Below are 27340 nucleotides of genomic sequence, written 5' to 3'. Positions count from 1 at the left end.
CCAGAAAAACAAAACTTCTAGACTCTTGTCGGATACTCCATTCCGTTCCTCTTCCTTCCATAGCTCAGTGCATGGAAGTGATCGGGTTGATGGTAGCGGCAATGGACATAGTTCCTTTTGCACGCATTCATCTAAGACCATTACAACTGTGCATGCTCAGTCAGTGGAATGGGGACTATACAGACTTGTCTCCGAAGATACAAGTAAATCAGAGGACCAGAGACTCACTCCGTTGGTGGCTGTCCCTGGACAACCTGTCACGAGGGATGACATTCCGCAGACCAGAGTGGGTCATTGTCACGACCGACGCCAGTCTGATGGGCTGGGGCGCGGTCTGGGGATCCCTGAAAGCTCAGGGTCTTTGGTCTCGGGAAGAATCTCTTCTACCGATAAATATTCTGGAACTGAGAGCGATATTCAATGCTCTCAAGGCTTGGCCTCAGCTAGCGAGGGCCAAGTTCATACGGTTTCAATCAGACAACATGACAACTGTTGCGTACATCAACCATCAGGGGGGAACAAGGAGTTCCCTGGCGATGGAAGAAGTGACCAAAATCATTCTATGGGCGGAGTCTCACTCCTGCCACCTGTCTGCTATCCACATCCCAGGAGTGGAAAATTGGGAAGCGGATTTTCTGAGTCGTCAGACATTGCATCCGGGGGAGTGGGAACTCCATCCGGAAATCTTTGCCCAAGTCACTCAGCTGTGGGGCATTCCAGACATGGATCTGATGGCCTCTCGTCAGAACTTCAAAGTTCCTTGCTACGGGTCCAGATCCAGGGATCCCAAGGCGGCTCTAGTGGATGCACTAGTAGCACCTTGGACCTTCAAACTAGCTTATGTGTTCCCGCCGTTTCCTCTCATCCCCAGGCTGGTAGCCAGGATCAATCAGGAGAGGGCGTCGGTGATCTTGATAGCTCCTGCGTGGCCACGCAGGACTTGGTACGCAGATCTGGTGAATATGTCATCGGCTCCTCCTTGGAAGCTACCTTTGAGACGAGACCTTCTTGTTCAGGGTCCGTTCGAACATCCGAATCTGGTTTCACTCCAGCTGACTGCTTGGAGATTGAACGCTTGATCTTATCGAAGCGAGGATTCTCAGATTCTGTTATCGATACTCTTGTTCAGGCCAGAAAGCCTGTAACTAGAAAGATTTACCACAAAATTTGGAAAAAATATATCTGTTGGTGTGAATCTAAAGGATTCCCTTGGGACAAGGTTAAGATTCCTAGGATTCTATCCTTCCTTCAAGAAGGATTGGAAAAAGGATTATCTGCAAGTTCCCTGAAGGGACAGATTTCTGCCTTGTCTGTGTTACTTCACAAAAAGCTGGCCGCTGTGCCAGATGTTCAAGCCTTTGTTCAGGCTCTGGTTAGAATTAAGCCTGTTTACAAACCTTTGACTCCTCCTTGGAGTCTCAATTTAGTTCTTTCAGTTCTTCAGGGGGTTCCGTTTGAACCCTTGCATTCCGTTGATATTAAGTTATTATCTTGGAAAGTTTTGTTTTTAGTTGCAATTTCTTCTGCTAGAAGAGTTTCAGAATTATCTGCTCTGCAGTGTTCTCCTCCTTATCTGGTGTTCCATGCAGATAAGGTGGTTTTACGTACTAAACCTGGTTTTCTTCCAAAAGTTGTTTCTAACAAAAACATTAACCAGGAGATTATCGTACCTTCTCTGTGTCCGAAACCAGTTTCAAAGAAGGAACGTTTGTTGCACAATTTGGATGTTGTTCGCGCTCTAAAATTCTATTTAGATGCTACAAAGGATTTTAGACAAACATCTTCCTTGTTTGTTGTTTATTCCGGTAAAAGGAGAGGTAAAAAAGCAACTTCTACCTCTCTCTCTTTTTGGATTAAAAGCATCATCAGATTGGCTTACGAGACTGCCGGACGGCAGCCTCCCGAAAGAATCACAGCTCATTCCACTAGGGCTGTGGCTTCCACATGGGCCTTCAAGAACGAGGCTTCTGTTGATCAGATATGTAGGGCAGCGACTTGGTCTTCACTGCACACTTTTACCAAATTTTACAAGTTTGATACTTTTGCTTCTTCTGAGGCTATTTTTGGGAGAAAGGTTTTGCAAGCCGTGGTGCCTTCCATTTAGGTGACCTGATTTGCTCCCTCCCTTCATCCGTGTCCTAAAGCTTTGGTATTGGTTCCCACAAGTAAGGATGACGCCGTGGACCGGACACACCTATGTTGGAGAAAACAGAATTTATGTTTACCTGATAAATTACTTTCTCCAACGGTGTGTCCGGTCCACGGCCCGCCCTGGTTTTTTTAATCAGGTCTGATAATTTATTTTCTTTAACTACAGTCACCACGGTACCATATGGTTTCTCCTATGCAAATATTCCTCCTTAACGTTGGTCGAATGACTGGGGTAGGCGGAGCCTAGGAGGGATCATGTGACCAGCTTTGCTGGGCTCTTTGCCATTTCCTGTTGGGGAAGAGAATATCCCACAAGTAAGGATGACGCCGTGGACCGGACACACCGTTGGAGAAAGTAATTTATCAGGTAAACATAAATTCTGTTTTTTCAGACTAGCATACTTACATTATTAAAAGCTTTAAAATAAAAATAAAACAATTTTTGGGTGAACTGTCCCTTTAAGTTACTATCTTGGAAAGTTTTGTTTTTGGTTGCTATTTCTTCTGCTAGAAGAGTTTCAGAGTTATCTGCTCTGCAGTGTTCTCCGCCCTATCTGGTGTTCCATGCAGATAAGGTGGTTTTGCGTACTAAGCCTGGTTTTCTTCCAAAGGTTGTTTCTAACAAGAATATTAACCAGGAGATAGTTGTACCTTCTTTATGTCCGAATCCAGTTTCAAAGAAGGAACGTTTGTTACACAATTTGGACGTAGTCCGTGCTCTAAAATTCTATTTAGAGGCTACAAAAGATTTCAGACAAACATCTTCTTTGTTTGTTGTCTATTCTGGTAAAAGGAGAGGTCAAAAAGCGACTTCTACCTCTCTTTCCTTTTGGCTTAAAAGCATCATCCGATTGGCTTATGAGACTGCCGGACGGCAGCCTCCTGAAAGAATCACAGCTCACTCCACTAGGGCTGTGGCTTCCACATGGGCCTTCAAGAACGAGGCTTCTGTTGACCAGATATGTAAGGCAGCGACTTGGTCTTCACTGCACACTTTTGCCAAATTTTACAAATTTGATACTTTTGCTTCTTCGGAGGCTATTTTTGGGAGAAAGGTTTTGCAAGCCGTGGTGCCTTCCGTTTAGGTAACCTGATTTGCTCCCTCCCTTCATCCGTGTCCTAAAGCTTTGGTATTGGTTCCCACAAGTAAGGATGACGCCGTGGACCGGACACACCAATGTTGGAGTAAAAAGAATTTATGCTTACCTGATAAATTACTTTCTCCAACGGTGTGTCCGGTCCACGGCCCGCCCTGGTTTTTTAATCAGGTCTGATGAATTATTTTCTCTAACTACAGTCACCACGGTACCATATGGTTTCTCCTATATATTTCCTCCTGTCCGTCGGTCGAATGACTGGGGTGGGCGGAGCCTAGGAGGGACTATATGGCCAGCTTTGCTGGGACTCTTTGCCATTTCCTGTTGGGGAAAAGATATTCCCACAAGTAAGGATGACGCCGTGGACCGGACACACCGTTGGAGAAAGTAATTTATCAGGTAAGCATAAATTCTGTTTTTTAAGCTTCAGTGGGAAACACAAATTACAATAACACAATTATTTTTAAATCTTCATTCTTTTTATTAACAACTATTCAAAATTACACACACACACATATTTCTTATATTATATTCACTTCTTTGATTTTGTTTCCCTCTTTAAAGAGACACTGAACCCAAATGTTTTCTTTCATGATTCAGATAGAGCATGCACATTTAAGCAACTTTCTAATTTACTCCTATTATCAATTTTTCTTTGTTCTCTTGCTTTTTTTATTTGAAAAAGAAGGCATCTAAGCTATTTTTTTGGTTCAATACCATGGAAAGCACTTGTTTATTGGTGGGTGAATGTATCCGCCAATCAGCAAGAACAACACAGTGTGTTCACCAAAAATGGGCCGGCATCTAAACTTACATTCTTGCATTTCAAATAAAGATACCAAGAGAATGATGAAAATTTGATAATAGGATTAAATTAGAAAGTTGCTTAAAATTGCATGCTCTATCTGAATCACACAAAAAATTTGGGTTCAGTGTTCCTTTAAGTGTCTTCTATTGTTGACTACATTTTGAGGAACTAACACTGTAAAAGGAAAGGTTCCAAAGACTTAAGTTTTCATTTCTAAGCTGTAAGGTAGGAGTGTGTTTTGTGGAGCATAAGACTAGCATTGTTTAGAAAAGTCATTTGTAAGTGCTATGTGAGTTTTTGCAAGGCTTCAGCAAACTTGAATTATGCACGAGAACCTGTGTATTTAACACGCAGTTCAGTATACTCCTTATGAATATACTATAGGAATATGTTAATGTGGACCACAAAATATGTTGTATCCAGATGCCTCTACAGGTTGTGGATAATATATGTAATTTGTTTATTTTCTTTTCCAGATGTGGAAAACGAAAGAACAATTAAAGTAGACAAGGCCCGCCAACTAAGGGAGCAAGTCAATGAACTGTTTAGTCGAAAATTTGGTAAGATATATTTAATCAATTAAATCTCACATAACAAGAATTTGTAGATTTATATATGATTTTTTAACAACAAAGTAGGTACCACTCAATATTGTAACAGCATCAGCAGGTGAAACATTGTAATACTGTAATGTTATTTCAATCGCTAACCTTTTTCACCAAAAAAAAATCAAATCTGTCTATTGTCACCTTAATGTGTTTGTGAATTTGTCACCAACAACTGGCCCACGTTTTTTAGAATGTACTTTTTTTTACCCTAAATATGAAAAAGATTTATTCTCAGATTAAACATTTATTGTATGAAATGCACAAAACAGATGATTTTTATAATTGGCAAAACTATAAGCATATTGTCCAACAGGAACAGGTAGTCTGGGTGGATACTCTTCATATGGAAGAACATTCTTTTCCAGCTCTGTTTAAGTCAGCTGCAAGTCATCAACTGCAGCTCCACCTCTCCAACTATCTACTGATGCATATTTAGGTGCCTCCCCTCATGCTACAGGGTCCTTGAATAAAATAATAATTTTCCCTACATCTTTTTGTAAGTAATCCCACAAGGGGGAAAAGAGTACCCTTCTCTAAGAGTCTAGTTGATCACCTTTTTCTCTCGTTTGTATATCTTCTTGTTGCACCCAACATACCTCTCTATTCAGTCATATTGACACATTATGACCCTCCCTGTTTTTTCTTAAAAAGTTCCCAAAGTCCTTTCAGGCCAAGCTCCACTTTGGCACCTATTATCCACATCTGAGAGGTATTTTTTAATTATTTTCTTGAGGATTGTTTCCATCAGTTGCAACAAATGTCCCCTCTTCACTACCTCTAAAAGGGTCTTCACTCCACATTCCCCAAATTCTTTCTTTCTTTTACAAGATATAATGAGTCCACGGATTTCATCCTTACTTATGGGATATCGCCTCCTGGTCAGCAGGAGGAGGCAAACAGCACCACAGCAGAGCTGTATATATAGCTCCTCCCTTCCCTCCCACCCCAGTCATTCTCTTTGCCTGTGTTAGTGATAGGAAGAGGTAAAGTGAGGTGTTAGTTTAGATTCTTCAATCAAGAGTTTTTTATTTTTAAATGGTTCCAAAGTGTACTATTTTACTACAGAGCAGCCTCTGGATTTATAGCCTTAAGGCTATGGGAACTGGGGGGGGGGGGTTTAGCCCCTCTGCGGCTCCCATACTTGTACTGCTATTCTGGGATGGTCTTAGAGAAATTTTAACTAAGGCCCTTCTATCTTCACAGGACCTCAGGAGGAAGAGTGGACCTCTTGACACTGTGAGTTTCTCATGCTGTTCCTCAGCATGGAGGTAAGTGCAGTCTTTTTTTCTGGGGCTTTGCACTGAAAGAAGGAGGAGTGACATATCTCAGAACTGACTGTGCTTTAACTTTTTATGTCAGGGGCTATGGTAAGGCTTCCTGACGCTAGTATGCCGGTCCTCATTAGTGTAAGAAAAAGGGAATGAGAACCGACATAAAGCTTATGTTATCCAGACACTCTAGCATGACTGAAATTAGCCTAGAAGTGCTGGGATATTATATCGCATGTATTGTATATACGGGGAATTCTCTTTTTAATGTATTGTGGAATTCATGGAGAAAGGCTGACGCTGGGAGAGTTCCAGACTTGGTAGGAGGTTACTACCTAATGGACTCCGGGGTTTTTGGCCTGTATGGGCGTTTTTCATGGTTTCCCGGGTTCTGCCACCCACGAAGGGCGTGGCATTATATTTGCACGCTTTAGCGCAGTTGTTGCTGATGTGTTCCGGCTGCCATTACGGCTCCTAAGTACGCTTGTTCCTGCTAATCGCACAAGCGATCTTGGGCACGTCGGTTCAGTGAGGACAATCTTGGTCAGTGGAGGCAGGTAGGAGCCGCAGCAGAGCTGCGGCAAGGTGACTGATTATTTTTCTGTTTTTTTCTGTAGTGACAGTGTCCTCCTGCACGGAGGGTGGAACATCACTTTCTAATATATTTCTGCTTATGTGAATTCAAGTAACAGTTACTTAAAGAAATAGTGCACACTTTTTTTCTTTAGGTATATATTGGGGGCTGATTTTCTGTTAGGATTTCTAGCCATATAGATATTTATATTTTTTCTGCCACTCGACCAAGTTAGCTAGTTTTTGTACTTCTGTTATCATGGATGATCTAGAACAAAGTACCTGTCTTATGTGTTTAGATGCCATTGTGGAACCTCCTGTTACGCTTTGTCCCTCATGTACTGAGAGGGCCTTACAGTGTAAAGAGCAGATTTTCTCTAATAAAAATATGTCTAAAGAAGGCTCTCAACCTGATGAGATTCAGTGTAGGTCGCAACTTTCTCCCCAAGCGTCACAGCCTTTAACACCCGCCCAGGTGACGCCATGCTCTTCGGCCGTGTCTGCCTCATTTACTCTGCAGGACATGGCTGCAGTTATGTCATCCACTCTTACAGAAGTTTTATCTAAGCTGCCAGTGCTGCAGGGCAAACATATGGTCCCTGTGACTTCTGATGCTTTGATGGCGATCTCCGATGTACCCTCCCAGGGTTCTGAAGTGGGGGGTATGGAGGCTTTGTCTGAGGGGGAATTGTCTGATTCAGGAAGTGCTTTACCCCAGACAGATTTGGACCTGATGTCCTTCAGATTTAAGCTTGAACACCTCTGTCTGTTATTACGAGAGGTCCTGGTAACTCTGGACGACTGTGATTCTATTGTAGTCCCGCCAGAGAAATTGAGTAAGATGGACAGATATTTGGAGGTCCCTTCTTATTCTGACGTTTTTCCGGTTCCTAAGAGAATTTCGGAAATTATTGCCAGGGAATGGGAAAGACCGGGTATACCGTTCTCCCCTTCTCCTATTTTTAAAAAGATGTACCCCATAGCTGACACCATTTGGGACTCTTGGCAGACGATCCCTAAGGTGGAGGGAGCTATCTCTACCTTGGCTAAGCGTACGACTATCCCTATTGAGGACAGCTGTGCTTTCAAAGATCCCATGGATAAGAAGTTGGAGGGTCTTCTCAAGAAGCTATATGTTCATCAAGGGTTTCTATTGCAACCAACGGCCTGCATTGTTACAGTCACGACTGCAGCTGCCTTTTGGTTTGATGCCCTAGAGGAATCTCTCAGAACTGAGACCTCTTTGGAGGAGATTCAGGACAGAATTAAGGCCCTTAAACTGGCTAATTCTTTTATTACGGATGCCGCCTTTCAGATCACCAAATTGGCGGCTAAGAATTCAGGATTTTCCATCTTGGCTCGAAGAGCTTTATGGTTAAAATCTTGGTCAGTGGACGTGCCCTCAAAGTCCAAGCTATTAGCTATCCCTTTCAAGGGAAAGACCCTATTCGGGCCTGATTTGAAAGAGATCATTTCTGACATCACGGGAGGTAAGGGTCACCTACTCCCTCAAGATAAGACATCTAAGCAGAGGGGACGACAGAGTAATTTTCGCTCCTTTCGGAATTTCAAGGGTGTCCCCTCTTCCTCTTCTGCTAAACAGGAAGGGAATTATGCACAAGCCAAGTCCACCTGGAGACCCAACCAGGCTTGGAACAAGGGTAAACAACCCAAGAAACCCGCTACGGCTACCAAAACTGCATGAAGGGACGACCCCCGATCCGGGACCGTATCTAGTAGGGGGCAGACTTTCTCTCTTTGTCCAGGCTTGGATGAGAGACGTTCAGGATCCCTGGACACTAGAAATCGTGTCTCAAGGGTATCTATTGGAGTTCAAAAATTCTTTCCCAAAGGGAAGGTTTCTTCTTTCACGATTGTCTGTAGACCAGATAAAAAGAGAGGCGTTCTTACGTTGTGTAAGAGACCTCTCCACTATGGGAGTAATTTGTCCCGTTCCAAAACAGGAACAGGGGCATGGGTTTTATTCAAATCTTTTTGTGGTTCCCAAAAAAGTGGGAACGTTCCGACCCATTTTAGATCTCAAGAGTCAAAACAAGTTGACATCCTTCAAGATGGAGACTATCCGGACAATTCTTCCATTGATCCAGGAGGGTCAATATATGACTACCCTGGACTTATAGAATGCATATCTTCATATTCCTATCCACAGAGATCATCACCAGTTCCTAAGGTTTGCCTTTCTGGACAAACGCTTTCAGTTCGTGGCCCTTCCTTTCGGGCTGGCCACGGCACCCAAGATCTTCATGAAGGTTCTAGGGTCTCTGCTGGCGGTTCTCAGACCGCGAGGCATTGCAGTGGCGCCTTAGCTGGACGATATTCTGATCCAGGTGTCGTCTTATCAGCTGACAAAGTCTCATACCGACATTATTCTATCCTTTCTAAGGACTCACGGGTGGAAGGTGAATCTAGAAAAGAGCTCGCTAATTCCACAGACAAGGGTTCCTTTCCTGGGAACTCTGATAGATTCTATATCCATGAAAATTTTCTTAACGGAAGTCAGGAAGTTAAAGATTCTGAATATATGCCGATCCCTTCAGTCCAATCCTCGGCCATCAGTGGCTCAGTGCATGGAGGTAATTGGATTGATGGTGGCGGCAATGGAGATCATTCCGTTTGCTCGTTTTCATCTCAGACCTCTACAGCTGAGCATGCTCAGGCAGTGGAATGGAGATTATGCAGATTTGTCTCCTCAGATAGATCTGGATCAGGAGACAAGAGACTCTCTTCTTTGGTGGTTGTCGCCGGATCATCTGTCCCAAGGGACGTGCTTCCGCAGACCCTCATGGGTGATAGTAACAAAAGACGCCAGTCTACTAGGATGGGGTTCAGTCTGGAATTCCCTGAAGGCTCAGGGTGTGTGGACTCGGTCGGAGTCTCTACTTTTAATCAATATTCTGGAGTTGAGAGCAATATTCAATGCGCTTCACGATTGGCCTCAGTTGGCTTTGGCAAAATTAATCCGTTTTCAGTCGGACAACATCACGACTGTGGCTTACATCAATCATCAGGGAGGAACAAGGAGTTCCTTAGCGATGACAGAAGTATCCAAGATAATTCGGTGGGCGGAGGCTCACTCTTGTTATCTGTCAGCAATTCACATCCCAGGAGTAGAAAACTGGGAAGCAGATTTTTTTAGCAGACAGACGTTTCATCCGGGGGAATGGGAACTCCATCCGGAGGTCTTTGCCACTCTGATTCTCAGATGGGGCAGACCAGAGCTGGATCTTATGGCATCTCGTCAGAATGCCAAGCTCCCGAGATACGGATCCAGGTCCAGGGATCCTCAGGCCAAACTGATAGATGCCTTGGTCGTTCAAACTAGTGTATGTGTTTCCACCGTTTGCTCTCCTTCCCCGGGTGATTGCTCAGATCAAACAGGAGAGGGCTTCAGTGATTCTCATCGCTCCTGCGTGGCCTTGCAGGACTTGGTATGCCGATCTGGTGGACATGTCCTCTCTGCCACCGTGGAAGCTTCCATTGAGGCAGGACCTTCTCATTCAGGGACATCATCCAAATCTAATTTCTCTGCAGCTGACTGCTTGTAGATTGAACGCTTTATTTTATCTAAGCGAGGGTTCTCTGATTCGGTTATTGATACCTTGATCCAGGCACGCAAGCCTGTGACTAGAAAAATTTACCATAATATATGTCGTAAATATCTTTATTGGTGCGAATCCAAGGGCTACTCATGGAGTAAGATCAGGATTCCTAGGATTGGAGAAAGGGTTATCAGCCAGTTCCTTAAAAGGACAGATTTCTGCTTTATCTATTTTGTTGCACAAACGTCTGGCAGATATTCCGGATGTTCAAACTTTTTGTCAGGCTCTGACTAGGATCAGGCCTGTGTTTAGACCTATTACTCCTCCTTGGAGTTTGAATTTAGTTCTTAAGGTTCTTCAAGGGGTTCTGTTTGAACCTATGCATTCCATAGATATTAAGTTATTATCTTGGAAGGTTTTGTTTTTGGTTGCTATTTCTTCTGCTTGCAGAGTTTCTGAGCTTTCAGCTTTACAATGTGATTCTCCTTACCTTATTTTTCATTCCGATAAGGTAGTATTGAACTTAAACATGCAAATCTCCATTCTTCTTACCCAGTATAACTTTATCCGTTTCACTTTTAGCCACCAGTATGTTTAGAATGTGGTCCTTTTCTCTGGCACAGCCCTAACTACACAAGAATTACCAAGGCCGTATCATGTGTTGGCCACTGCTGGCTCAACCTCTGTGCTACAGGGTCTTCAACCACCCATTACACTTTCCTCTCTACTTGGATCTAAATCTTCAGAGCCATTCTGATTGAATCCCTTATGACATCTTACTCCTGGCTTGCCCACAGTGTCTTTACCATCAACAAGAGGACTCAGCTTGCATATACACTATTGCTTTAAGGCTTCAGGTTGAGATTGTAGTGACTATTGGTGGTGTGATGGAACACATCTTGCAGTAGTTATCTGCTTCTGTCTGTGATACATTCTCAGCATGTAGGCTAGCTGTTCTAGATATGGAAAAGTCTTGGAGGACCACTTAGTATACTTGGTATACTTCTTTTTCAATTAATACATTAATGTTCCCAAATCCTAGGAGATATTCTTGTCCTGCGCTCCTGGTCTAATGAGACACTTCCAAGACAGCAGCTTACTTAGCTCATTGTTAATTGTAGCCTTGAATGCCTCAAAGGAACAGTAAAGTTAAAAGTAATCTTTCATGATTCACTTAGAGAATGCAATTTAAACAACTTTCCAATTTAATTCTAATTTGCACCATTTTCTTGGTATCCTTTGTGGAAAAGCATACTTCAGTAGGGAGCAGAAAAGCAGTACTGGTAGTTAGCTGCAGATTGGTGGCTGCACATATATGCTCTTGTCATTGGCTCACTAGGTGTGTTCATCTAGCTCCCAGTAGTGCATTGATGCTCCTTTAACAAAGGATACCAATAGAATTAAGTTAATTTGATAATATAAGTAAATTGAAAAGTAGTTTCAAAATGTATGCTCCCTCTGATTCATAAAAAAGAAAAAAATGTGGATTTCATGTCCCTTTAATTCACAGATCTAATCATGCTGTCTACATGCTCCATCTTCCTTTATATCCTGATTTACTATATTAAAAACCCCTTTTTTTTCTTCCTTACTTGCCACACCATATATTTTTGTGATATTTTTTTCTCTTGTCCACCTTAAATACAGCCTTTTTGGTGACATTGTCAGCAAGAATGTGTCACTGTTTTGTGCTTTTAACTTTTTTAAACTTTTAAAGGGACACTGAACCCAATTGTTTACTTCCGTGATTCAGATAGAGCATGAAATTTTAAGCAACTTTCTAATTTACTCCTATTATCAAATGTTCTTCATTCTCTTGGTATCTTTATTTGAAATGCAAGAATCCAAGTTTAGATGCCGGCCCATTTTTGGTGAACAACCTGGGTTGTTCTTGCTGATTGGTGGATAAATTCATCCACCAATAAAAAAGTGCTGTCCAGAGTTCTGAACAACAAAAAAAGCTTAGATGCCTTATTTTTAAAATAAAGATACCAAATGAATGAAGACACGTTGATAATAGGAGTAAATTAGAAAGTTGCTTAAAATTGCATGCTCTATCTGAAGCATGAAAGAAAAAATGTGGGTTCAGTGTCCCTTTAATGTGTAATGCAAATCAGTAATAAAGCACTTGAACAATACTGGTGATTGTTTGTTTTATTTCCCTTGGATGAAGTCAGTTATGAGTAGCTGTAAATGACCGTGTGCTCTAAAGTCCTTAGTATTTTAGAGCAAAATAAATGAATGCATATTGCAATGTTATGATATATTCATGTATTAAACATTCTAAAGGGTTTACATTTGTGTTCCTTGGTATGTTCCTTGTGGACAGCCTGCTGTGAGGTCTTCCTCAAGCAATTATGTAAAGTGGACATGAGCCTTCTCTTTCTTTCTTTAAAGCCATTATACTTCTGCTTAGACCACCTTTAACAGACAGGTTTAGCAGGTTGCTCTTTAATGTTGTGTCACTAGACCATTATGCCTTCCCTTATTTTGATATTTGTTCTTTTGGTACCAACCCAATAGTAATGGATCTTCTTCTGCTTAATTTGATGGGATTATGAACATTTGAGAAAATAGGATGTTATACTCACCATTTAATCCATTTTCCATCGAAAGGGGAGGAGAGTCCACGGCTTCATTCATTACTTGTGGGAAAATAAGAACCTGGCCACCAGGAGGAGGCAAAGACACCCCAGCCAACGGCTTAAATACCTCCCCCACTTCCCTCATCCCCCAGTCATTCTTTGCCTTTCGTCACAGGAGGTTGGCAGAGAAGTGTCGGAAGCTTCAAAGTACTCTCTTATGGAGGGTAGTACTCTTCGGAATGGGACTGGAGTTTTAAGTAGTCGTGTCAGTCTCTCAGTGAGAGCATGGGTGAAAGTTAGAGTCCGGAGATGCAGGGAGAGTTTTTCTGCGAAACCATCCCGACTCATTTTAACAGCTCCATAAGCAATCAGCGTTGACGAGTTTCGATGCCTACTTTCTACACTCAAGTCCATGTCAGGAGCGATGCTACTACACTGTCACACTTGAGAGGCCGTGTTCCTGTTCCACGGCATAGATTCTGGTAAGATCCTTTCATTTTTTATACACATAATGATAACGCAGAAGACAGGGTCACAGTGTGATACCTTTTATCTTTATAGAATCAAGGGTTAATATCCCTGATAGGGGGATTATTGAACAGGGGGGGTTATACATAATATTGTTTATTGTGTCATTGCTGCGACATATGTGAGATAAGGCTCTGGCAATGGGTGGAATTTAGTTTCACTTCCGGGAGTATTTGCGCAACAGATTTGGGTCATTTTCTCCCTAGTGCAGGGGTGGTCCTGCGAGGCATTTCTTCTGATCGGGTGTGGCCTACTCAACTTCCTTGCTTGACTGGCGGTGCAGGAGATGTAACGGTTTCTGTGGTCCGGGTCATAGGAGGTGGTGAGTGCCTGGCCATTGGAGGTTATAAAGGTGCCATTTTTTATATTTATAACTAGTCCGTAATACAGCCGTAAGCTATGAAGGACTCTATCGCGTTAGAGGGCACTCCCTCTTTAACTAAGTCTAGTAATTGTGTTTATTGTGAGGAGGTTCTGGTAGATCCGCCTGCTCAACTATGTTCCACATGCCTTGATAAAGTCACGACATGTACCACTGAGCCGTCCCGTGAGGTGCGTACATTCATCTCCGAGTACACATGCAGCACCCCAGGGCATGACTATTTCTCCTATGGGAGAGATCCGTTGGCCATCAGATTTTGCGGATCAACTGCAAATGGTGGTCTCTAAGGTGATTAGTGCCTTTCCACGTTTTGTCAAGTATAAGGTAAAATATGGCGATCCGACCCAGGGGTCATCTATGCCAATAGATATTTTGGAAAGATTATCCGCTGATGAGGACGACTCCGACTCTTAGGAGGACGTTCCTTCTGGGTCGGAGTCTATGTCATCTAAAGCTCTGACTGCAGAGGAGCCTGACTTTAAAAAGTTCCCAAAGCTGAAGCAAGTGCTTGCTACCTTTGAGGTTCCGGAACCGAAGCTACCAGAGGAACCTTCGATTCCTAAGCTTAATAAAGTATATAAGGACAGGGTGGTGCCTCAGCCCTTCCCGGTTCCTGTTAATATGGATAACATTATTAAGAATGAATGGGAGAGATTAGGTTCTTCCTTTAAGAAACTGTTCCCCGTCCCGGACTCTCAGCTCGAGCTATGGGGGACTGTCCCTAAGGTGGATGATGCTATCTCTACGCTCGCAAAGCAGACAACGATTCCTCTTGAGGATAGCTCGTTGTTTAAAGAGCCCATGGATAAAAAGTTAGAGAGCATGTTAAGAAAAATGTTTCAACATACGGGGTTTGTTTTTCAGCCAGTAGCTGTGGTTGCCGGAGCTGTGACATATTGGTGTGAAGCTCTGTCTGACATGGTCGAGAGGGAGACTCCCCTCGACGAGATACAGGAGAGAATTAAGGCTTTGAGAGTTGCTAATTCTTTTATTTGTGATGCCAATATGCAAATTATTCGCCTGAACGCTAAGGTGTCAGGTTTTTCCGTATTAGCCCGTAGGGCTCTGTGGCTAAAGTTGTGGTCTGCAGACATGACCTCTAATTCTATACTGCTATCCCTTCCATTTCAGGGAAAGATCCTATTAGGTCCAGGATTGGACGCGATCATATCCACCGTTACGGGAGGCAAGGGCGCTTTCCTACCGCAGGATAAGAAGGTTAATATCTACTTTTCGTCCCTTTTGTGCAGACAAGGCCCAACGCCAACAGCCCGCCGCAAAAGCGGATCAATCCAAGGGCACTTGGAAACCAGCTCAGTCTTGGAATAAGTCAAACCAGAACATGAAACCTGCCGAAACAAAGTCGGCGTGAAGGGGCGGCCCCCGACCAGTCTCCGGGCCAAGTAGAGGCCAGATTATCTCTCTTCTCAGAAGCCTGGTTGCAGGATGTTCCGGACCCTTGAGTTTTGTAGGTTGTCGCCCAAGGATACAGGATAGGGTTCAGATCTCATCCACCTAGGGGCAGATTCTTCCTGTCAAACCTGTCTTCCAGACACCTTTCTAGAATGTGTGAGGGATCTCTCTTCCCTCGGAGTAATTGTACCGGTACCCCCAGCATAAAGGGGTGTAGGGTACTATTCAAACCTTTTTGTGGTCCCAAAGAAGGAGGGCACGTTCCGACCGATTCTGGACCTAAAATGTTTAAACAAATTTCTGGCTGTTCCATCGTTCAAAGTGGAAATGATCAGATCTATTCTGCCCCTAGTTCAAGAGGGTCAGTTCATGACGACAATAGACTTGAAGGATGCCTACCTTCATGTGCCAATCCACAGGGACCACTTCAGGTTCCTGAGATTTGCATTCCTGGACCAACATTTCCAGTTTGTTGCCCTTCCCTTTGGTCTGGCGACGACCCAGAGAGTCTTCAAAAAGGTTCTGGGGGCGCTACTTGCAGTGGCCAGATCCAGAGGCATTGCTGTGGCGCCCTATCTGGACGACATCCTAGTCCAGGCACTGTTGTCCAGTCTTGCAGAGGATCACTCCAGGGCTCTTTTTCTTTTGCTCCAATCCCACGGTTGGAAGATAAACTCAGAAAAGACCTCCCTGATTCCCAGCAACAGGGTGGAGTTCCTGGGAATGATAATAGATTCTATATCCATGAGGATATTTCTCACAGATCAGCGACGCAGGAAGATTGCGTCCACCTGTCTTGCCCTTAAGTCCTCCTCCTGTCCCTTGGTGGCTCAGAGTATGGAGGTGATCGAGCTCATGGTGTCCAGCATCAATGTCATTCTATTCGCCAGGTTCCATTGCAGAACTCTTCAGTTATGCATGTTGAGACAGTGGAACGGCGATGATCGGACAAGGGAATCCCTCTCTCGGTGGATCCGTCCGGAACAACTGTCCCAAGGGACGTCCTTCCTGAGACCGTCCTGGGAGATTGTTACCACGGATGCGAGTCTGGCAGGGTGGGGAGCTGTCTGGGTTGTCAGGATGGCACAGGGAAAATGGTCTTGAGAGGAGTCTCTCCTTCCGATCAATATTCTGGAACTTCAAGCGATCTACAATGCTCTGAAGGTGTGGCCTCTACTGGGGTCGTTCAGCTTCATCAGATTCCAGACAGACAACATTACCTCGGTGGCTTACATCAACCACCAGGGAGGGACAAGAAGCTCTCTGGCAATGAGGCAAAAGCTCTCTGGCAATGAGGGAGGTTTCTCGGTTATTGGAATGGGCAGAGTCCCACAACTGCTCGCTCTCTGCAATCCACATTCTGGTTGTGGACAACTGGGAAGCGGATTTCCTCAGCAGGCAATCCTTCCATCTGGGGGAATGGTCTCTCCATCCCGAGGTGTTTGCTGGGATTTGTCACAGATGGGGGACACCGGAGATAGACCTCATGGCGTCCAGACTCAATTGCAAGCTATCCAGATATGGGTTGCGGTCCAGGGAACCCAGGCAGAGCTGATATATGCCTTGGGGGTTTACCCTAGTTTACATATTTCCACCGTTGCCACTTCTACCTCGTGTAGTGGCCCGCATCAAGCAGGAGCAAGCTTTGGCTATTCTGATTGCTCCGTCGTGGCCGCGGAGGACGTGGTTTGCGGATCTGGTGGGGATGTCATCTCCTCCATGGAGGTTACCCTGTCGCAGGGATCTGTTGGTACAGGTTCCCTATCAACATCTAGATTCTCTGAGGCTGACTGCGTGGAGATTGAACGCTTAGTCTTGGCCAAGAGAGAGTGATTGATACACTTGTTCAGATTCGGAAGCTGGTCACTCGTCGCATCTATCATATGGTGTGGAGGACTTACTTGTCCTGGTGTGAGAAGCATGGATATCCTTGGCACAAGGTTAAGGTATCCAGAATTCTGTCCTTTCTCAAGGATGGTTTGGAAAAGGGACTTGCCGCCAGTTCCTTGAAGGGACAGATTTCTGCATTATCTGTTTCGTTGCACAAGAGGCTCGCTGAGCTTCCTGATATTCAGTCCTTTGTTCAGGCTCTGTCTATAATCAGACCTGTTTTTAGACTGTCAGCTCCTCCCTGGAGCTTGAACTTGGTTCTGAGGGTATTGCAGAGGGTTCCGTTTGAACCTATGCACTCTATTGACAAGATTCTTTCCTGGAAGGGTCTCTTTCTGTTGGCTATTGCATAGTCTCGCAGAGTCTCTGAATTGGCGACCTTGCCATTTGAGCCTCCTTATTTGGTCTTTTAGGCTGATAAGGCTGTTATTGGGATTTGGGATTTCTTCCCAAAGTTGTGTCTAACCGTAACATCAATCAGGAAATAGTAGTTCCTTCTTTCTGTCCTAACCCCTCTTCTCCTAAGGAGTGGTTACTTCATAATTTAGACGTGGTTCGAGCCTTGAAGTTTTATCTTCAGGCTACAAAGGAATTCAGACAATCTACATCTCTTTTTGTGGTGTATGCGAGCGCAAGGGGCAGAAAGCCTCTTCTACTTCTTTGTCCTTTTGGTTGAGGAGCATGATTCACTTAGCCTATGAGACAGCGGGACATAAGCCTCCTCAGAGGATCACGGCTCATTCGACTAGAGCTGTGGTTTCTTCTTGGGCCTTTAAGAACGAGGCCTCTATGGAGCAGATTTGTAAGGCGACTACCTGGTCCTCCTTACATACCTTTACAAAGTTTTACAAATTTGATGTTTTTGCTTCAGCAGTTTTTGGGAGAAAGGTTTTACAGGCTGTGGTGCCCTCAGATTAGGGTCCGCCTTTTTTCCCCCTCCCGTTTTTCATTCAGTGTCCTCTAGAACTTGGGTATTTGTTCCCACAAGTAAAGCCGTGGATTCTCCTCCCCTTTCAATGGAAAACATAAATTATGCTTTCCTGATAATTTTATTTCCATCGGTGGGCAGACCTAAATTTAGTGTCTCCTACATTGGTGTGTCCGGTCCACGGCTTCATCCTTACTTGTGGGATATTCTCATTCCCTACAGGAAGTAGCAAAGAGAGCACACAGCAAAGCTGTCCATATAGCCACCCCCTCTAGCTCCGCCCCCCAGTCATTCTCTTTGCCGCTCTGTACAAGTAGCATCTCCACGGGGGTGGTAAAGAGTATGTGGTGTTTTTTATTTCTTCTATCAAGAGTTTGTTATTTTAAAATAGTGCCGGTTTGTACTATTTACTCTACATAGAAAGTGATGAAGATTTCTGTTAAAAGAGGAGTATGATTTTAGCACCAGTAACTAAAATCCATTGCTGTTCCCACGCAGGACTGTTGAAACCAGAGAACTTCAGTTGGGGGGAACAGTTTGCAGGCTTATCTGCTTCAGGTATGATCAGTCACTTTTCTAACAAGACCAAGTAATGCTAGAAGACTGTCAGTTTTCCCTTATGGGATAGGTAAGCCATTTTCTTAGACTCAGTAACAGAATTAAGGCTTATAACTTGGGCTCTATGCTGGTTGACACTATTGTGGGCTAAGTCGTTTGATTTTTAACATGTTTATGCAACATTTGGAGTGTTTTCAAACTTGAAACACTTTTGGGGAATTTTATTTGCGCCTGGCAGCCGTTTAGACACCTAATCTTGTCAGAAAAGGCCCCTTCACTCTGGAATGCAGAGGGAGGAGGCCTCATTTTTGCGCCTCAGTTGCGCAGTTACTTTTCACTAGGTAGTTCATGCAGCTTCACGTGGAAGGTCCAGAGGCTTGGAAAAGGACTTCAGAGAGGCTTATTACTGTTTTGAATAACCCCTAAGGAAGGTAAACGCCGCAGCAGAGACTGTGGCAGGGGACTGTAGTGTGTTTAACCAGTTAATTGTTATTTTAGCTCCGGTTTGGGCATTTAATGGTTAATTTGCCTGAAAATTGGTGTGCAATACTTTCAAAGCATTAAGACACTGTGTTGAAATTTTCATAAAGATCGGATATTTCCTTGATGTTTTTCTGACGTTTCAGTAATAAGTGTGCCCTTTTATTATTTAAAGAGACAGTAACGGTTCTGTATAAAATAACTTGTATTGCATTAAATACCTGCCTAAGTCTGTTTAACATGTCTGTGCCTTCAGATAGCCTATGTTCTGTGTGTATGTAGGCCAAGGTGGTTCCCCCATTAAATGTATGTGCGAATTGTGCCATAGCGTCCAAACAGATTAAGGACAGTACTGTCGCATTTAATAATGTTGCCCAAAATGATTCTTTAAATGAAGGTAGTGGGGATAGTTCATCATCCTCTCCGTCTGTGTCAACACCAGCTTTGCCCGCGCAAGCGATACCTAGTACATCTAGCTCGCCAATGGCTGTTACTATGCAGCAATTAGCAGCAGTAATGGATAATTCTCTAGCAGCCTTTTTATCCAAACTGCCAGCTTTTCCTAGAAAGCGTGATTGCTCAGTTTTAAATACAGAGGATGAGCAAGCAGACGCAGAAGATAATTTATCTGTTATGCCCTCACATCAATCTGAGTTGGCAGTGAAGGAGGGCCTGTCCGAGGGAGAAATATCTGACTCAGGAAAAATTTCTCAGCAGGCAGAGCCTGATATCGTTGCATTTAAATTTAAGCTAGAACATCTCCGCGCTCTGCTTAAAGGGACAGTCTACTCAAAACTAAACTTTCATGATTCAGATAGGGCATGCAATTTTAAACAACTTTCCAATTTACTTTTATCATCAAATTTGCTTTGTTCCCTTGGTGGTATTTTTGAAAAGCTAAACCTAGCTAGGCTCAAACTGATTTCTAAACAGTTGAAAACCGCCTCCTAGCTCAGAGCATTTTGAAAGTTTTTCACAGTTAGACTGTGCTAGTTCACATGTGTCATATAGATAACATTGTGCTCACTCCCGTGAAGTTATTTAGGAGTCTTCCCTGATTGACTACACTACATGTCTGTCAAAGGAACTTAGATAAGGAGGCTGTCTGCAAAGGCTTAGATACAAGGTAATCACAGAGGTAAAAAGTATATTAATATAACTGTGTTGGTTATGCAAAAACTGGGAATGGGTAATAAAGGGATTATCTATCTTTTTAAATAAGAAAAATGTTGGTGTAGACTGTCACTTTAAGGAGGTTCTAGCTACACTTGATGATTGTGATTTTTTGGTGATTCCAGAGAAATTATGCAAAATGGACAAATTTTTAGAGGTCCCAGTGCACGCTGATGCGTTTCCGATACCCAAGAGGGTGGGGGATATAGTGACTAAGGAGTGGGAGAAGCCAGGTGTACCTTTTGTTCCCCCTCCTATATTTAAGAAAATGGCAGACGGTCCCTAAGGTAGAGGGGGCAGTTTCAACGTTAGCTAAACGCACAACTATACCAATAGAAGACAGTTGCGCTTTCAAAGATCCTATGGATAAAAAATTAGAAGGGTTGCTTAAGAAAATCTTTGTTCAGCAAGGTTTCCTTCTTCAACCAATTTCGTGCATTATTCCTGTCACCACGGCGGCGTCTTTTTGGTTCGATGAACTAGAAAATTCGCTCCAGAAGGAGACTCCATATGATGAAGTCATGGACAGAATTCACGCACTGAAGTTGGCTAATTCCTTTATTTTAGATGCCGCTTTTCAATTAGCTAAACTAGCGGCGAAAAATTCAGGTTTTGCAATAGTGGCGCGCAGGGCGCTTTGGCTAAAATCTTGGTCGGCGGATGTGTCGTCCAAAACAAAATTACTTAATATTCCTTTCAAAGGTAAGACCCTATTCGGGCCAGAATTGAAGGAGATTATTTCAGACATCACTGGGGGAAAGGGCCATGCCCTTCCACAGGATAGGCCTTTCAAAGCAAAAAATAAGTCTAATTTTCGTTCCTTTCGCAATTTCAGGAACGGACCGGCTTCTAACTCTGCAGCCTCTAGACAAGAGGGTAAAACTTCCCAGCCCAAACCAGCATGGAAACCATTGCAAGGCTGGAACAAAGGAAAACAGGCCAAGAAGCCTGCTGCTGCTACCAAATCAGCATGAAAGGATGGCCCCCGATCCGGGACCGGATCTGGTAGGGGGCAGACTCTCTCTCTTTGCTCAGGCTTGGGCAAGAGATGTCCTAGAACCCTGGGCTTTAGAGATTGTCTCTCAGGGGTATCTCCTAGAATTCAAGGACCTTCCTCCAAAGGGAAGGTTTCACATATCTCGCTTGTCTTTAGACCAGACAAAGAGACGGGCATTCTTACATTGCGTAGAAGACCTTTTCAAAATGGTAGTGATACACCCAGTCCCAAAAGCAGAACAAGGACTGGGTTTTTACTCCAACCTGTTTGTAGTTCCCAAAAAGGAGGGAACGTTCAGGACAATTCTGGACTTAAAGATCCTAAACAAATTCCTCAAAGTTCTATCATTCAAAATGGAAACAATTCGAACAATTTTACCAATGATCCAGGAGGGTCAATACATGACTACCGTGGACCTAAAGGATGCATACCTGCATATTCCTATCCACAAAAGTCACCATCAGTTCCTAAGGTTCGCCTTTCTGGACAAGCATTACCAGTTCGTGGCCCTTCCTTTCGGGTTGGCCACCACTCCCAGAATTTTCACAAAGGTGCTAGGGTCCCTTCTAGCGGTACTAAGGCCGCGGGGCATTGCAGTAGCACCTTACCTAGACGACATATTAATACAGGTGTCGTCCTTTCACAGAGCCAAGGCTCTTCTAAGGTCTCACGGGTGGAAGGTGAACATAGAAAAGAGTTCTCTGTCCCCGGTCACAAGGGTTCCCTTCCTGGGAACAATAATAGACTCGGTAGAAATGAAAATCTTTCTGACCGAGGTCAGGAAGTCAAAACTTTTAAATGCTTGTCGAGTTCTTCGTTCCATTCGTCAGCCGTCTGTGGCTCAGTGCATGGAGGTAATCGGTCTAATGGTTGCGGCAATGGACATAGTCCCGTTTGCCAGAATTCATCTAAGACCACTGCAATTCTGCATGCTCAGACAGTGGAACGGGGATTATGCAGACTTGTCTCCCCAGATACAAATGGACCAGGAAACCAGGGACTCGCTCCTCTGGTGGTTGTCTCAGGATCACCTGTCTCAGGGAATGAGTTTCCACAGACCAGAGTGGATCATTGTCACGACCAACGCCAGTCTCTTAGGCTGGGGCGCGGTCTGGGACTCCCTGAAAGCTCAGGGTCTATGGTCTCGGGAAGAATCTCTTCTCCCGATAAACATTTTGGAACTGAGAGCGATATTCAATGTGCTCCTGGCTTGGCCTCAGCTAGCGAAGGCCAAATTCATAAGATTTCAGTCGGACAACATGACGACTGTAGTGTACATAAATCATCAGGGAGGAACAAAGAGTTCCCTGGCGATGAGAGAAGTATCCAAGATCATCAAATGGGCGGAGGATCACTCCTGCCATTTATCTGCAATTCACATCCCAGGAGTAGACAACTGGGAGGCGGATTATTTGAGTCGTCAGACTTTCCATCCGGGGGAGTGGGAACTTCACCCGGAGGTCTTTGCCCAGTTAACTCAACTATGGGGCATTCCAGATATGGATCTGATGGCGTCTCGTCAGAACTCCAAGGTTCCACGCTACGGGTCCAGGTCCAGGGATCCCAAGGCTACATTAGTAGATGCATTAGTGGCGCCTTGGTCGTTCAATCTAGCTTATGTTTTTCCACCGTTTCCTCTCCTTCCCAGGCTAGTAGCCAGGATCAAACAGGAGAGGGCTTCGGTGATTCTAATAGCTCCTGCATGGCCACGCAGGACTTGGTATGCAGACCTGGTGAACATGTCATCGGCTCCACCATGGAAGCTACCTTTGAGACAGGACCTTCTAGTTCAGGGTCCATTCGAACATCCAAACCTAGTTTCTCTGCAACTGACTGCTTGGAAATTGAACGCTTGATTCTATCTAAGCGTGGGTTTTCGGAATCTGTTATAAATACTCTGGTTCAGGCCAGAAAGCCTGTGACCAGGAAAATTTACCATAAGATATGGCAAAAATATCTCTGTTGGTGCGAATCCAAGGGTTACTCATGGAGTAAAATTAGGATTCCAAGAATACTTTCCTTTCTCCAAGAGGGTTTGGAGAAAGGTCTGTCAGCTAGTTCTCTAAAAGGACAGCTATCTGCTCTGTCTGTCTTGTTGCACAAACGTATGGCAGCCGTGCCAGATGTTCAAGCGTTTGTACAGGCGTTAGTCAGAATCAAGCCTGTCTACAGACCCGTGACTCCTCCATGGAGTCTAAACTTAGTTCTTTCAGTTCTTCAAGGGGTTCCGTTTGAATCTTTACATTCCATAGATATTAAGTTACTATCCTGGAAAGTTCTGTTTTTGGTTGCTATTTCTTCTGCTAGAAGAGTTTCTGAATTGTCTGCTTTGCAGTGTATTTCACCCTATCTGGTGTTCCATACAGATAAGGTAGTTTTACGTACCAAGCCTGGGTTCCTTCCAAAGGTGGTTTCCAACAGGAATATTAACCAGGAAATAGTTGTTCCTTCTCTGTGTCCGAATCCAGTTTCGAAGAAGGAACGTTTGTTACATAACTTAGATGTGGTTCGTGCTTTAAAATTCTATTTAGAAGCAACTAAGGATTTCAGACAGACATCATCCTTGTTTGTTGTCTATTCTGGTAAGAGGAGAGGTCAGAAAGCTACTGCTACCTCTCTTTCCTTTTGGCTAAAAAGCATCATCCGATTGGCTTATGAGACTGCCAGACGGCAGCCTCCTGAACGAATTACAGCTCACTCTACTAGAGCTGTGGCTTCTACATGGGCCTTCAAGAATGAGGCTTCTGTTAAACAGATCTGTAAGGCAGCGACGTGGTCTTCTCTGCATACATTTGCCAAATTTTACAAATTCGATACTTATGCTTCTTCGGAAGCTATTTTTGGGAGAAAGATTTTACAAGCAGTGGTGCCTTCCGTTTAGGTTACCTGACTTGCTCCCTCCCTTCATCCGTGTCCTAAAGCTTTGGTATTGGTTCCCACAAGTAAGGATGACACCGTGGACCGGACACACCAATGTAGGAGAAAACAGAATTTTTGTTTACCTGATAAATTTCTTTCTCCTACGGTGTGTCCGGTCCACGGCCCGCCCTGGCTTTTAGTCAGGTTTAAAATTTTTGTTTTTGTACACTACAGTCACCACTGCACCCTATGGTTCTCCTTTTTCTCCTAACCGTCGGTCGAATGACTGGGGGGCGGAGCTAGAGGGGGGGCTATATGGACAGCTTTGCTGTGTGTTCTCTTTGCCACTTCCTGTAGGGAATGAGAATATCCCACAAGTAAGGATGAAGCCGTGGACCGGACACACCGTAGGAGAAAGAAATTTATCAGGTAAACATAAATTCTGTTTTTTGTTCTTCTGGCACCATTTATACCCTGATGTTTCTCCTACTGTTCCTAGTTCCCTCGGCAGAATGACTGGGGGATGAGGGGAGTGGGGGAGGTATTTAAGCCTTTGGCTGGGATGTCTTTGCCTCCTCCTGGTGGCCAGGTTCTTATTTTCCCACAAGTAATGAATGAAGACGTGGACTCTCCTCCCCTCAATGGAATTTTTTTTTATCAGGTAAGTATAATTTATGTTTCTTCACATTCTAAAGAGCAGCAGATGAAAACCCACCCTGCATTTTTATGCTTTTGTTCTTGCTCTCATTTTCATCTTCTCCTCCACCTGACAAAACAGAAATGGAGGGAGGGGAAAGAGGTGGGTGTAGAAGAGTTTTTGTTCCTGTTTAAAGTTTCTCCAAATGGGGGTTTGAAATCAACCTAATAGTTCAGTGATTACCATTAAGTGCTGTCACTTAGAATGTAAAGCAGGGGAATTAATAGTGGGTATAACATCTGGTTAGCCATCCTGTTATCATTACCAAGTCGCTTGTAGTTTTTTAAAGGGACACTAAAGTCAAAATGTAATTTTCATGATTCGGATAGAGCGAATAGTTTTAGGAGACTTTCCAATTTACTTATATTATCAAATTGTGCACAGTCTTATATTGCCCACAGTATATACATACAGTATATGAGCCTGCGATAGCTGTCATATGATACAGGGGGGCCAGCAAATGAAAGACAATTTTGACATTTATCAGGGGGGAAAAAATCTACTGCTCATTTAAAATTCACAATAAGTTCTATTGCTTTGTCTTTTGTTATGCATTTGATGATTATGATATTCTTCTCTATTAAAAGTGACAACTTAGACTTTCATGATTATGATGCAATTTTGAAAACCTTTCAATTTTACTTCTATTATTCAATTTGCTTTGTTCTGTTGCTATTCTTTGTTGAAGAGTAACCCTAGGTAGCGCTGAGAAGCAGCAGTGCACTACTGGGAACTAGCTGGTTTCTGGTGGCTGCACATTTATGCCTCTTGTTACTGGCTTACTAGTTAAGTTCAGCTAACTGACAGTAGTGCATTGCTTCTCCTTCAACAAAGAATACCAAGAGAATAAAGAAAATATAATAATAATATATGTACATTGAGTTGTTATTTAAAACTTAATGATCTAAATGAATCATGAAAGAAAAATGTTGGTATTTTTGTCCATTCAATGGACCTTTAAAGCTGTGTACTTATATAAAAGACTTTGCTGTAGCAAATGTGTTTTAATTAAAATCCTGAAGCAAGTGAACATGTTTATTTTGCTGTTGGAAGAACATAAATGCTTTTTATTGACATATTATAATGCTATCTTGTTTTTATAGGAGAAGCCATTGGTATGAGCTTTCCCGTAAAAGTGCCCTACAGAAAAATAACCACTTACCGAGGATGTGTGGTAGTAGATGGAATGCCTCCTGGGGTTTTATTCAAAGCCCCCAGTTACCTGGAAATCAGTTCAATGCGCAGAATTTTGGAATCAGCAGAGTTTATAAAGTTTACAGTTATTAGGTAAATGGGGCACTTGTAGAAAGAGTCATGTATAATAAATGAGAAAATGACTATCCTTGAATGCCTTATTATGTGCACATTGAACCTATAAGGTGTGAAGAGAAATATTTTACCAGTTACCAGATCTTATAAGATTTTATCAAACCGCATAACACTTATGTCATGCTCTATCATAAAAACACGTAAAGCAGGCAATAACCATGACATAAAAAGGAATATAAATAGTCATCCACTTAGAGAGATGCAAACATTCTGCCAAAAATAAGTAAATACAGTGAACTTGAGTAGGTCTCCTACCCATCCTGCTCAGCAGTTGAACACTTATCAACCTCTCCTTAAAGTGTGCTACCTTTTCCTACCTCATTGATTTCTGTCAGGGAGTTTCACTTGTTGGGGTGAAGCCTACAAAGTGTAAGTAATGAATAGTGGGACGTAGCAGTCTGCCTGTTATAACTTATTGCTCTTATGTAGTTAGGAGGTAATCTATCCTCCCCTTCTTTTCTCTTTAGATTGTTGTGTGGGATTTATTTATTTGGGGACTTACTGCTTAGCTTTAGCGTACTTCTATAATGTGTAACATGATCACTCTATGCAGCATGGAAATCAGGTTAGCAACTTACTGAGTTTTGAGCATTTTAGCAGCTTCTGTTTATGTTACCAAATTGGTCCTTTAATTCTCCTCTTTTACCTTACTCTGCAGTTAAATGCATGTTTACAAAGGTTACCAAGCTTAAGCAATGAGTGTTGAAGGTTTAATTTACTAGACAGGGCGTAGTTGGTCTTCTCGAACTTTCACTGATGGAGTTCAATGTTATTAAAAGATATTCCTCCAGGCTTTGGACTTGTCTTGTTTAGCAAGAACAGTTTTCAGCAAACATATTGTGTTATGTTTTTACTGTTGTTTTTTTTATTATTGAGTAATTTAGTTCTGTCTTTGAAGGGACTAAAGGTGAGATGCCTTTTAGTTTCTCTGCTCTATTTTCTGTACTCAGACCTGCTAGTTCTGTTTTATTCATCCCTTATAGGACATATTCAATTAAAGCATTATTGCATGGTTTGATGATCACAGTTCCAGTGAGACCTTCTGAACTGTGCTTTTTATTCCATTGAATTATCATATAATATATCAGCGATGATCAATCTATATCACAAGGTGAGGATATCCCACAGTTGGTTGTTGGTGCTAAGCAGGTATTCCAGAGGTGTGAGATTTCAGCACCCCAGCTGGTAACTGGAGAGAGAAAGAGAGATAGATATAATAGATATAGACAGAAATAGATAGCTAAAGAGAGCGAGATAGATAGATATAGTTTATATGCTAGACAAGTATGTTCCCATCCTCTCCCTGCTGTTTTACCTATCAACTAGCTTTACCAACCCTCCTTCTGTTAATTAGGGCAACCAGAGTTCTCTTTTTTACTGTGAAAGACAAAGTCCTCCCTTCATCCTGTTACGTTTTATATAGATATATATGTGTGCATGTGTGTGTATTTATATA

At 43.2% G+C, this 27340-nt stretch overlaps 1 protein-coding gene across 2 annotated transcripts in view; it reads left to right on the top strand.

Annotated features, from left to right (window-relative positions):
• The window catches only part of GTF2I (general transcription factor IIi), a 456346-nt gene that overhangs the window by 357575 nt on the left and 71431 nt on the right, over positions 1-27340 (top strand). For both annotated transcript variants that reach the window (XM_053707479.1, XM_053707477.1), the window contains 2 exons: positions 4533-4616; positions 25659-25842. In XM_053707479.1, coding sequence (XP_053563454.1) covers positions 4533-4616; positions 25659-25842 — 268 coding nt within the window. The remainder of the gene's footprint in view (positions 1-4532; positions 4617-25658; positions 25843-27340) is intronic.

Source organism: Bombina bombina, chromosome 3 (genome assembly GCF_027579735.1).
Source record: "Bombina bombina isolate aBomBom1 chromosome 3, aBomBom1.pri, whole genome shotgun sequence".
In the NCBI taxonomy this organism is placed as follows: domain Eukaryota; kingdom Metazoa; phylum Chordata; class Amphibia; order Anura; family Bombinatoridae; genus Bombina; species Bombina bombina.
Note: the sequence above shows the minus strand (reverse complement) of the source record. Positions and strands in the feature narration are given on the sequence as shown.